Source organism: Dipodomys ordii, unplaced genomic scaffold (assembly GCF_000151885.1).
Source record: "Dipodomys ordii isolate 6190 unplaced genomic scaffold, Dord_2.0 Scaffold66, whole genome shotgun sequence".
NCBI classification, from domain to species: Eukaryota; Metazoa; Chordata; class Mammalia; order Rodentia; family Heteromyidae; genus Dipodomys; species Dipodomys ordii.
This window is the reverse complement of record NW_012267282.1, coordinates 5,581,384-5,594,040: the sequence shown is the minus strand read 5'-3', so window position 1 is coordinate 5,594,040 and position 12,657 is coordinate 5,581,384. Positions and strand designations below refer to the sequence as shown.

Sequence of the window (12,657 nt, the reverse complement as noted above, 5' to 3'; positions counted from 1 at the left end):
AGTTGGGCCTGGTGGTGCCTGCTTGTCATCCCAGCTACAGAGGAAATGAACATTTGAGACCCTATCTCAAAACAACCACAACAAAAAGGGATCGAGTGGTACAGCATCTAGATGGCGAGCAGGAGGACGCTCGGAATGCAAACTCTAGTACCAACGGCCCCCCTCAAAAAATAAAAAAACAGAACAAAAAAAGGACAATGGATCCTATGTGTCAGTGTTGATACAAAAGATCAGCATCAAACTAGAGGTCAAACCTGTACTTAGCAACAAAGTTACAACTTGCAAACGATTAGCAATAGTTACAAAACAATAATGGCAACGGGGTAATTAACCTGGGGCGGGGGGTGCAGGCACTACCACTTACTAGCTGAGTGACGTCAGGCCAGTTTACTTCTAAACCTCAGTTTGCTCAACTTTAGAGTGGGAGAGTAGGCCTCAAAGGATCGTTGTGAGGGGGGCTAACCATTAGTGATGAGCCGTGTGCGTGCCTCGACCTCCAGAGGTTCCCGTGACGCCTCGGACTCTCACCGGCACCTGGCTTTCAAAGCCTCAGTTTCCACATCCGTAAAACCCAACCGCGGTCGTCAGTTACCTGTCTTAGGAGGTTGTAGCCCCGGAGTAACTCCATAAAGCTCCCGTCCCTCCCTCCTCCCGCAGCGAAGACGGCGGAGGAAGGAAATACTCGTAGTGGCTGCAGATACCGTCAGTTTTTCCATTTCTGGCACGTGAGGAACGGGGAGGAAAAGGACACGCACGGGGGCATTCAAAGGATCAGGGGGTCCCGGGCGAAGTCCCCAAGTGCAGGGCGGCGGGCGAGGGGAAGGGGGCGCCCGGGGCGGCTGGCAGGGCTGCGGCCCGAGGCCCCGGCCGGCGACCCACGGAGCGAGCGGGTTTATTTCGGAATCTCCATGAGGCAATTCTCATGAGGCAATGGGTCAGGAATGCGGCGCCGGGCCGGGCCGCCGGCGTCCGCGGTCCCCGGGGCGCCCCGACCTGCCCCCCGGGTCCCGACAGGCGTCCCCGGGGCCGCGGGAGCCGGAACTCGGGGAGGCAGGAAATGAATGGGGACCCGCGGGGAGGGGACGCGGAGGGCCAGGCCGCCCCCCGAGGCCGGGAGGCCGAGAACGGGCGGGTGGGGAAGCCCGAACCCCCCCCCGCCCCGCACACACACGCACACGCACACGCACGGCAGCCGGGACCGAGCCCGGAGCCCGGCCGTGCGCCCCCGCCGGGCGGGGCCGAGCGAAGGCGACGCGGGCCGGGCCCCTCGGGGCTCCTCACCTCCGCGATGTCATGTTCCTCCCGCCCTCCGGCTCCGCGGCGGGCCCGCTCCGCGCTCAGGCTCCGCGGGGCCCCGTCACATCAGGCTGGCCCCGAAAGGAAGCCGGCTCGGGACCGGACGGGGGGGGGGCGGCGTTGGAGGGGGCAGAGCCGGCCGGCCGCGTGCAGACCCCCCCCTCCAGACCTGGGGGATCCCGGACTCTGTGCAGCCGCCCCCCGAGCCCGGCTCGCTCCTCCCCCCTCCTCCACCTCCTCCTGCTCCCCGCCCCTCGGCGGCGGCGCCCTCGTGACGTCACCTCGCGCGACGCCCGCCGCCACTTCCTGCTTCCGGTCTGCCGGGGCTCGGGACGGCCGCTCCTGCCGCTCCCGCGGACCGGGCCGGGGGTGGTGCGGTCCCCGGTTCTCCCCTCCGTTGGTCTTCGCGCTGCCGCAGGGTGGTGGCTCGCGCTCGCCCCCCCCTCCCGCCACCCGCTCCATTCCCTTCCCCGCGCGCGCTGCCGCGCCTGGCGTCGTGGTTCTCGTGTCTCACGGGCCCCGGGCTGCTCTAGTGATTGCGTGAGCGCGGGCGAGTTGCGTGCTTTTCTGAGCCTCGGGTTCCCCCTTTTCTTGCTGCCTGTGAAAATTAAAATAGTAATTGTATCTATGGGATTATTCTGTAATAATGTATAATGCTGAGGACTGGGCCTGGCCTGTGCAGTGAGTGCTCTATAAGTTTTATTTGTTCTTGAAGTTAGATGTCTGCGGAGCGTTGTCTACTTGTGAGGCTCTGTTTTGGACAATAGGGTTGTAACGGTGAACAACAACAACAAAAACCGCTTGAGATATGCCTCTAAATCTTCTTGCTGTGGTTATTTTTGAGAATCTCACTTTACCGTTAGGAGACGTGTATGCTTCCTGCGGTAGATGGGATGACGGGTATGTGCCATTGCACCAGCTCTTCCTATTGAGATGGGGAGGTATCTCATGAACTTTTTGCCTAAACTGGCAAATCGTGATCCTTGGATCTCAGCCCCCTGAGTGGCTAGATTGCAGACATGAAACCACACACCAGGTTTGTCTTTTCTTTAGAGCCTTCTATATCTCACACTCAGGTTTTTCTTTTCTTTGTATTCCTTTATGTGGCATATATGTACACTCGTGCCTATTTCGTATATATATGAATATATTCATATGAATATATTGGGGCTGGAAATGTGGCTTTGTGGTAGAATGCTTGCCTAGCACTCATGAAGCCCTGGGTTCAGTTCTCGGTACCACATAAACAGAAAAGGCCAGAAGCATTGTGGCAAGTGGTAGAGTGCAAGCTTTGAGCACAGAGAAGCCCAGGGACAGTGCCCAGCCCCTAAATTCAAGTCCCAGGACTGGCAAAAAATATATGTATTCATGTGAATATATATTCATATTTATATATGGATATAAATGAATATATATCTTCATATTTGCATGAGCCGTGGGCCTGGGCACACTCTCTTAGCTTGTTTGCTCGAATGGTGCTCTACCTCTTGAGCCACAGCTCCACTTCTGGCTTTTTGGTGGTTAATTGGAGACTTTCCTGCCCAGGCTGGCTTCAAACTGATCCTCAGATCTCAGCCTCTTGAATAGCTAGGATTATGGACATTCACCATCAGTGCCTAGCTTCTCTAGGTTTCCTTGCGCACAGCTGGTGTTACCACTGAGTCATGCCTCTAGTCTCACATTTTCTTGGATAATTGAAGACAGCAGACTTTTCTGCCTGGCTGGCTTGGAACCAGAATCCCCCAGGACACAAACTCCTGAGTACCATGATTTCAGCTGTGAGCCACCAGCACCCAGCTCATTTGCATCTTCCCCAAAGTAAACTATAAGCTCTTCGAATGCAGACCCCCATTACCCTCCCAGATTTTCCTACACTATATTCTGTACGAATCAAACCTTGTCTTTCCCATGATCCATGAAGTAGGCTCGAAGACGTTAGCATTTATTTGAAATCCTCCATTCACTCATGAGGTTCTCTAGACATGGTCCTTGATAACACCCTCATATAATCTAGCAGTTTCCAAGGCTTTTTCCTATTTTTTACATACCTACCATCCAAAATGTAGTTCTTTAGGATTATGGTTTACAAACCTTTTTCCGCCTGGTACTGGGGCTTGAACTCAGGGCCTGGGCATTGCCCTTGAGCCTCTCTGTGTTCAAGGCTAGTGCTCTACCACTTGAGCCACAGCACCACTTCGGCTTTTTCTGTTTAAGTGGTACTGAAATATCAAACCCAGGACTTCATGCATGCTAGGCAAGCACTCTACCACTAAGCCACATTCCCAGCCCCTTTTCAGCCTTTTTCCATATATAAAACTAAATGTCATACAAGATTCAGCTCTAACTCAAATAGTCAGCTCTATTTTGCACCACTCCCCTTGACCACGTTCTCAAAATAAACCAGAGGCCCCTTCCTATGCTCTTGGGCTGCCTGCTCATTCTTCTATCAGCACCTAACACATTTCAGTGTCAGATGGCTGAGTCCTCTGGCTCCTTCCTTAGATTAAGAGCTCCTTTTAAGACAAAGTCATCTTTGTCTGTATATAGCATAGTTCCTGGTTTATAACAACCTCAACAAATATTCATTTAATGACTCTTATTTTGTATTTCTCAGTTTCAAAAACTGCATTTTTCCATTTCATGTCACTTTCTCTTTTTGTGTGTGCGTGTGTATGTGTATGAAAAATCTTCCTATGCCAACACCTACCTATAATAATGATTTGAATATACTTTATTTCCTTTTTTGTGCCAATACTGTGGCTTGAACCCAGGACCTCTTGATCTTGCTTGGCCTTTTCACTAGTCTGGTAGTCTATCACTTGAGCCAAGCCTCCAATGATGTTTTTTGCTGGTTTTGGCAGTAAGAGTCTCATAGGAGATACACTTATAATCCTAGCTACTTAAGATGCTGATATCTGAGGATCGCAGCTTGAAGTTGGCGTAGGCAGGAAAGTCAGTGGGATTTTAATTTCCAATAATTACATAGCCAACAACTAAAAAAAAAAAAAAGTGGAGCTGTGGCTCAAGTGGTAGAATGCTAGCCTTGAAGTTCATGGACAGCACCCAAGCCCTGAGTTCAAACCCCAGGACTAGCCCCCACCTCCAACCCCACCCCACCCCCCAAAAAAAATCCTGGCTCAGAGCCAGCTTCACTGGAGACTCATCTCTAGTTAACTGCTAAAAAAGCTGGAAGTGGAACTGTGGCTTAACTGGTGGAGTGTGCTAGCCTTAAGCAAAAAAATTCAAGGACAGTATCCAGGTCCTGAGTTCAAGCTCCAAATATTAAATAAAAAAAATTAAATGTAATTAAAGGCACAAGCAAGCTAGTGGCTAGTGATTTATTTATTTAATTTACTTTAGAGCCCAGGCTAGCTTCGAACAGGTTCAATTTTTTTTTAATTTATTTTTTGCCAGTACTAGGGTTTGAACTCAGGGTCTAGGCGCTGTCCCTTAGCTTACCACTTGAACCACGACTCCTTTTCCAGCCTAGCCTGGCTTCGAACTCTGACCTTCGGATCTCAGCCTCCTCTGCCTTGGGCCTACAAAAACTGTTCCCTATTTCAGGAATTACATCTACATGCTGAAGTGAGAACTACATTTCCCATGATGCCCCGTCCAGGAAGGAAGTTCAACGAGACGCCTCCCGTCATCACTTATAGACCGGAAGCCGGGAACCTAGTCCTCTTTCCCGTCTTGCAAGGTAAGAATGGCTGCCGCCTCTGCAAGACTCGATTTCAGGACCCCCCAATCCTTCGCCATCCGAGACCGAAGGATACTAATTTCACACCTACAACGGTCGAACATGTCCAGACTTAACTTAGAGGCCTCCCCGGACGTTTTCTTTCTGTCGGGTTGGTGGGGAGCGAAGGGAGGGTAGGTGGGGAGCGGACAAGGCCCCGGCCGGTTGTCGCCTTGGACCCGGGAGACGAGGCCCCTACGGGGTGCCGTAGCGAGCTGGTGTGACGAGAGTGACCGCGCGACTCCGCGCGCGATTCTGAGGCCTGGTGGAGGTTCTCGAGTTTGCCGCCGACCTGGCCTCAGCCACGTTGGAGCCTGCGGCCGTGGCCAAAACCTTAACGTCCCCCTAGCCATCCCCCGAAGCCGTCCCGCCGTCTCTGCTTGCTTTATGCTGGGCCCAGTGTGTTAAAAGACTCTGTTAAGTTTTTCTGAGCTACAAAACAGGGACAGTAATGGTGTGGGGACTTTAGGCTACAAACCAACACACTCCAAGTTTCAGAAGATCATAGTGTGTTCGCCGCATGAGGTTTAAGAGTAGAAATTGGAAGGGCGATGCCTTCGAGGTTGGGGGCGGGGGGGGGGAACCCAGCCCCTCTGTAGTTTTATTTAGAATTGCTTTTTTTGTGTGTGGGATGGTGTCTTATTTATTTTATAATATTCATAGATGGCGGGTGAAAAGGCTGAGAAGCCGAATGCTAAGGAGAAGAAACCTGCAGCCAAGAAGGCTGGTGCCGATGGCAAGGTGAAGAAGGCTACCCCAAAGGCCAAAAATAAAAAGCCCAGGAAAGGGATGCCCCACTGCAGCCGAAATCCGGTCCTGGTCCGAGGAATTGGCAGATACTCACGGTCTGCAATGTATTCCAGAAAAGCCATGTACAAGAGGAAGTACTCGGCTGCTAAGTCCAAGGTAAGGGGAGAAAAGGAACGCTGGCCTTTAACATCTGAACTTTAATCGTCAGCTCTGACTCTGTGCATGTGTGTGCATCTGTCTTTGTAGGTTGAAAAGAAAAAGAAGGAGAAAGTTCTTGCAACTGTCACAAAACCAGTTGGTGGTGACAAGAATGGAGGAACCCGGGTGGTTAAGCTTCGGAAAATGGTGAGACTTGATGGCTGGGTATGCTAGGGACGCCACCCAGTTGGCAAGGTGCTTGCCGGAATTCAATCTCCAACACTGCCAAGGGACTGGGGGGAGTGTTCTATTTTGTTTGTTACTCCTAGTACTTTTGTGGTGGTTTGGTTTTTTTTTTTTTTTTTGGTCAATCTTGGGCTTGAACTTGGCCTGGGCACTTGAGCTGAGCCACAGCACCACTTCCGGCTTTTTCTGTTACTATGACACTGAGGAACCAAACTCAGGGCTTCATGCATGCTAGACAAGCACTCTGCCTCTAAGCCACATTCCTAGCCCATGGTGTATTACTTTCCAGTAAGTGGATTAATAAATCCTGAAGTTCAGTCTTGAGAGATTTGTTTCCCTTTGCATAAAATGCAAGTAAGGCATGGTTTTGCGAGGTTACGTTGTGATACAGGGGGTGTAGCATACATTATTCTTGGTTTCTATATTTTTCTTAAGGGGCTTTGTACTTCGTATTCAGATGCTTTACTACTGAAGTCATGCCTCCAGCCTACTGTAGATGGAAACTAAAGCTGTATCTCCATTGTTTACCCCTTCTGTGATGTAAACGGTTTTGGGTATCTTTATCTGAACAAATGATTGTGTGGGTTTTGTTTTTGTGACAATGATCCACAGATCTCAACTTCCTAAGTACAGGCATGAGCCACCCAAACTCATCCTGAATGATGATATATTCAAAATTGATGACTAAACAAGGCTTGTATGGAAATCATTATCATCCTACTGGGGACAGTAAAAAAAAAAAAAGAGGATAGAGCATTGGAGTTTCAAGTCAGGGCCTGTGACCATGGGGGTCCTAAACATTGAAATAAGTTTAAGGCGTGGGTTGTCTCCAGCCTAGATACTACCCCACTGAGGATGTGCCTCGGAAGCTGCTGAGCCATGGCAAGAAGCCCTTCAGTCAGCACGTGCGAAGGCTGCGGGCCAGCATCACTCCAGGGACCATCCTCATCATCCTCACTGGGCGCCACAGAGGCAAGGTGAGCATGCTGCCTTAGCGGGGCAGGGCCACGGGTGCCGGAGGGCTCGGTGGCTTTGCTCGGCTCTGTCGTGGCAGGGCTGTTCATCCACTCCATGAGGGGGCAGGAATTAGCATTGACATGGCAGCTCACTGTTCATCATTGAGTTTTTTCATTTGTTGTAAACAAAAATTTCCCTATTTTAAATGACAAGTTTATGATGTGTAATTGTTGGCTATTTATATTGTGTGCTGCAAATGGTACTACATCCATGTGCAGAACATGTATTTTATTTAGTAGCCAACTGTGTCTATTCCCTAAGTTTCTGTGCCATGTACATGTAGACATTTTTATGGGACTTTATTGACTAGGATTTAATACAGAAGTCAGTTCATAATTGTAGAAAACTGTTTTCTGTTTGGCTTTCAGAGAGTGGTTTTCTTGAAGCAGCTGGGCAGTGGCTTGCTACTTGTGACTGGTAAGAAAATCCAAGTGTATGTGTGTGAGCACTCATGCTTGCCTGTATGGACACACTGGTCTACGGGGTTAATCTCTGGGCCTGTGTGCTGCCCCTGAGCTTTTTTGCTCAAGGCTAGTGCACACCTACTTGAGCCACAGCTCAACTTTCAGATATGGATCGGGTTGGTTTCAAAAGCTCGAGGTATATATACACATTTGCTCCATCTACGTAGTTTTTCATGACTAAGGATGTGAGATGTAATAACACTGCTTTGTGGAGCTGTGGGTTAAATGTAAGCAGGTATTGGGCTTTTTGTTCCAACTCACTAATAAGTGAATTGTTTATTCCAGGCAAGCAATGGGGTGTGTGTAAATGGGTGCAGTTAATTAGGGACCACTGATTTTGACTAACCTGGATCACTTGGAGGGACTAGAACAGGAAAGACAGACTTGAGATCTGGGGTACCTGGGGTGTTAGAATTTTTCCACATGAGGCTCTGCCTACGTAGCTAGTATGAAGTGTTTTTCACCCTGCATTTTCTTTCTCAGGACCTCTGTCCCTCAACCGTGTTCCTCTGCGTAGAACACACCAGAAATTTGTTATTGCCACCTCCACAAAAATTGATATCAGCAAGGTGAAAATCCCTAAACACCTCACTGACGATTATTTCAAGAAGAAGAAGCTGCGGAAGCCTAGACACCAGGAAGGTGAAATCTTCGACACAGAAAAAGAGGTGCGTGTTCCTGTCACCTGCCTCCTGCAGTAGCACAGGTCCCTCTCTGGAATGGGGTAATGTCCTTTAGTTTTTACTACTGAGCTGAAACTTAGAGTGACAGTGTTTCAGGGGAATCACTAGGGATGCCTTTATCTGTCACTGGCTTGCTGTAGAATAAACAAGCCACTCCATTCATTGTACAAAGGTATAGTATTTATTTCACTGCTTCAGTGTAAGAGTTGGCAAGGCTGCCCTAATTGCTTGTATTTTCTGTAATTCATCCTGACAAGATATGTATTATTTTCTTTTTTGGGGGGGGGGTCCAGTCGTGGGGCCTGAACTCTGGGCCTAGACACTGTCCCTCAGCTCTTCAGCTCACGGTTAGCACTCTACCACTTGAGCCACAGCGCCACTTCTGGCTTTTTTCCTTTTTGCTTATATGGTGCTGGGGAATCGAACCCAGGGCCTCAGGCATGCACTCTACCACTGAGCCACCTTCCCAGCCCCATGATATGTATTATTTTCTGTACTAATTGTTTAATTTTCTCTTCATTTAGAAATACGAGGTTACAGAACAGCGCAAGGTTGATCAGAAGGCTGTGGACTCACAAATTCTACCCAAAATCAAAGCTATTCCTCAGCTCCAAGGCTACATGAGATCTCTTTTTGCCCTAACAAATGGAATTTACCCTCACAAAATAGTGTTCTAAACTTACCAAGAGCCTAATTAAATCATTTATACATTTTGTTTGTGTCCTTTCTAGTTTTTGGCTTTCTTTTTTGGTTTTGCTTAGAAAAGGGATCACTGAAATGTTAATGAACAAAGGGTTGAGTTCAAGCCAGCCTAGGCCGTGTACCATGTTCCAGGCCAACTTATTTTCACCCAGGTCCCAGTGGCTTATGCCTGAACTTAGCTACCTGAAATTGATTGGGATGGAACACAGTTTCAAACCTAGCCTGGGCAGAAAAGTTGTCAAGACTGTTTCAATTGATGGCTAGCTGCCGAGGCTACATGGGAGGCCAGGATTTGGAAAGTATCCATTCCAGGCAGCTGAGATCTGAGGATCATTGTTTGAATCCACCCAGGACAAAAAAGCTTGAGGATTGCTATTGGCCAGCAAAAAGCTGGACGTAGAGGTATAGACTCATGTGGCTCAGTTCCAGTACTGACACAAAAATGTTCACAAGATTCCCATCTCAGGGTTGGCAGCAAGTGCTAGCCAGTGAGTGAAGGTGGCTGCTACTATATTTGAATCCAAGTCTTAGACCTAAGAAGAAAAGATTTCACTCAACAGAAGTTGTGGCATTTATACCAGCTCAATAGGAATCCTAAAACAGGACTGTCATGTTCACAAAGGCAGGTAGTGCCAACAAAGCCTGCCTTTACTAACCAAATGAAGGTACAAGTATACTGCTTTTGTAAGAAAAGTCAATGTCTTGCTTTGTAGCCCCAGCCTCAGCCTTGTGATCTGAAAGATCCACTACATAGCCCTTAGCTTGGAGAAGGTAAATTTCTGGCTCTTGGTCAAGAAGTAAGGTGCTTGCACAAGGTCCTCCATTCATCCCATCGCATGGTAAAAATTGAGATAAAATATTTTCCCCTTTTTAAGATACCAGACACTGGGCTAGGGTCTACTTTAGAACATCACTCTCGTGTTTTTCCTCTGCAAGCAGAGGGTGGTCTCGAACTCAATCTTCCTCTAACTCCCTAGTACTGTAATACAAGGGTTGTACTGTCACATCTGGTTCTATCCTCCAAGAAGGCCACATTCATAAGTTCTGCAGATGGAATTTTTTTTGTCAGTCCTGGGGCTTTAACTCCCGGCTTGGGTATTTTTTTGCTCAAAGCTAGCAATACCGGCTTCAGCCACAGTGCCACTTCTGGCTTTTTCTGTTTATATGGTACTGAGGAATTGAACCCAGGGCTTCATGTATACTAGGCAAGCACTCTTCTACTAAGCTACATTCCTACCCAAGATTTAATTTTGGAAGCAACGCTTCAACCCGATATTGTAAAAGAAAAAGCATGGAGAGCTGGGTGACAGTGGCTTACCTTTCATTTTACCTACTCAGGGACCATGGTTCAAAGCCAGCTCAGACAGGCAAGTCCATGAGACTTAATCTCCAATTACCAAAAAAGGCCAGAAGTGGAGCTGTGGCTCAAAGTGGTTAGAGGGCTAGCCTTGAGCACACAAAAGCTCAAGGACAGTTCCCAGACGAGTTCACATACACACATCAATACCAAAAAAAAAAAAAAAAATCCCAGACATTAACCAACAGCTTGAAATAGAGATGTGTCTGGAGTGGTAGCGTAATCTTGAGCAAAAAAAAGGAGTGAGTCCTTCTCTGCTGGATTGGAGATTTATCTCAGAGGAAGAGCACTGCTGGCAAGTGCGAGGCCTTGAATTCACACACCTTCAGTATGTGCATGTGCACATGCATGCGCACGCGCACACACACACAACACAGGCATGGATTTTTTTTTGGGGGGGGGAGGAGGGTCCGTTCATGGGGCCTGAACTCTGGGCCTGGGCGTTGTCCCTCAGCTCTTCAGCTCAAATCTAGCACTCTACCACTTGAGGCACAGGGCCACTTCTGGCTTTTTTTTTTTTTTCTGCTTATGTGATGCTGAGGAATCAAACCAGGGCCTCAAGCATGCAAGGCAAGCGCTCTACCACTGAGCCACCGTCCCAGCCCATGGCATGGATGTCTTAATACATGGAGACAATGAGCTACCAGACCTTGCTGTGTTAGCTGGAAAATGAGGAAGTAACTTGAAAACTACATTTGTGATATAGGGTGATCAGTAAGCATGAAACCTTAAGGGGAAAAAAAAACAACCCTGGGAAGAAAAATAATATACTAGTAATATGGACAATCCTGAGAAATCTCATCAACCTATCTTTTGTTTTAGTGCCAGTCCTGAGACTTGAACTCAGAACCTGTCCCTGAGCTTTTGTGCTCAAGGCTAGCACTCTACTACTTGAGCTACAACTCATTTGTAGAAGATAAAAATCTCACAGACTTTACTACCTGGGCTGGATTTGTACCTTCACCCTCAGATCTCAGCCTCCTGAGATTATAGGCATGAGCTACCAGTGCCTAGCAAGATGCCATTTAAAAGGAGGTAGATTGTTCTGCCTCAGTTAGCTTCAAACCTTGATCCTCTGACCTCAGCTTCCTGAAGAATTAGGATAACAGGCGTGAGCCGCGGATGCCTAGCTGATTTCATCTCAGTTTTGCATCTTGGTGATTGGATGACATTTCCAAGAGAATATTGGAAAATTCTGCTGCATCAATGCCTCTGATGACCACCAAGGGGCGCTGGAGCACACACTATGGTCCCGATCTCCTGGTGTTCTTTCTGAAAGGAAGATGAGAGCTACATTTAATGCTGCCTCATCTTAGGGCGGGTCATCGAGGGTGGAGGCCTGTCCCTTCCTTCTGCTATTTCAGCAGAACTCCAAGGAAAATTTCTCCTTCCTGGTTTTCAAATACCTCTCTTCTGACTTACCTGCTGCTTCAGAGACCCACCCAGGAGTCCAAACAATCTTCCTTGAAATATAATGAACAGGGCCTCCCAGATCCCTTAGGAAGACTTCCAGCAGGGGTGTATGTCTTTCCTCTTTGAGATTATGATTCGTTGGATGTCAATCTTTCCCACAGGTTTTGACTGTGTGTGTGTGTGTGTGTGAAAGAGAGAGAGAGGGCAGATGTTCCTGTGCTTTCTCCTTGGTGTTTTGAAGGGCCTTAAGCATAAATATGGCTGCCCCAGCTAGAGCTATCTTCAGGCCTTGATGATTATGCAGCCTTGCTTATCTCCAGGCTACACTCACATATTTCAGGCCCAAGGATTACAGACTCATTCCAAGCATCAGCTGGCACACAGGAGTCAATAGAAGAGTGTGATATCACACAATCCCAAAGGGCCTGCTTGAGCCAAGGGCAGTGCCTATCACGTCAGCCAGGGCATCAGGAGATGGTCTCCGTCAACAAGCTCACGCCCTCTTGGGGAGACACCTCCCCGGGGTGACTGAGGTTCAACCTACTGAGAGTTTTCTGCTTGCCCCCATGCTTCCTCTGATTCTGAATTTGGACTACCCAGTCAGTTTTCCTTGATCATGTTCCCATCCTGTTCTTCTATTCTCAAATGTAAGAGTAGAAAGGACAATTCTAAAGACAAAAAGTCACAGCCATAAAACTTTTTTTTTTTTTTTTGGTTGGTCATGGGGCCTGAACTCTGGGCCTGGGCGCTGTCCCTTAGCTCTTCAGCTCAAGACTAGGGCTCTACCACTTGAGTCACAGCGCCACTTACGGATTTTTCTGCTTATGTGGTACTGAGGAATTGAACCCAGGG

The 12,657-nt window shown here is 48.3% G+C and overlaps 2 protein-coding genes across 4 annotated transcripts in view; one reads left to right on the top strand and one right to left on the bottom strand.

Moving 5' to 3' along the window:
• Positions 1-1,635, bottom strand: part of Ptpn11 (protein tyrosine phosphatase, non-receptor type 11) — a 40,909-nt gene extending 39,274 nt beyond the window's left edge. The window contains exon 1 of one of the 3 annotated variants that reach the window (XM_013023139.1): positions 1,282-1,635. In XM_013023139.1, the coding sequence (XP_012878593.1) occupies positions 1,282-1,295 (14 nt within the window). In that variant the 5' untranslated portion in view covers positions 1,296-1,635. Of the gene's footprint in view, positions 1-592; positions 609-1,281 lie in introns of those variants that run through there. The other 2 variants (XM_013023138.1, XM_013023140.1) reach the window with 2 other exon arrangements.
• A 4,040-nt stretch (positions 1,636-5,675) lies between these two features.
• Positions 5,676-9,047, top strand: Rpl6 (ribosomal protein L6). The gene is made up of 6 exons (XM_013023159.1): positions 5,676-5,941; positions 6,032-6,130; positions 7,003-7,146; positions 7,555-7,603; positions 8,134-8,318; positions 8,858-9,047. Exons 1-6 carry the CDS (start codon positions 5,699-5,701, stop codon positions 9,008-9,010), a joined length of 873 nt encoding a protein of 290 aa, XP_012878613.1. The 5' UTR covers positions 5,676-5,698; the 3' UTR covers positions 9,011-9,047.
• Positions 9,048-12,657: the final 3,610 nt, after the last annotated feature.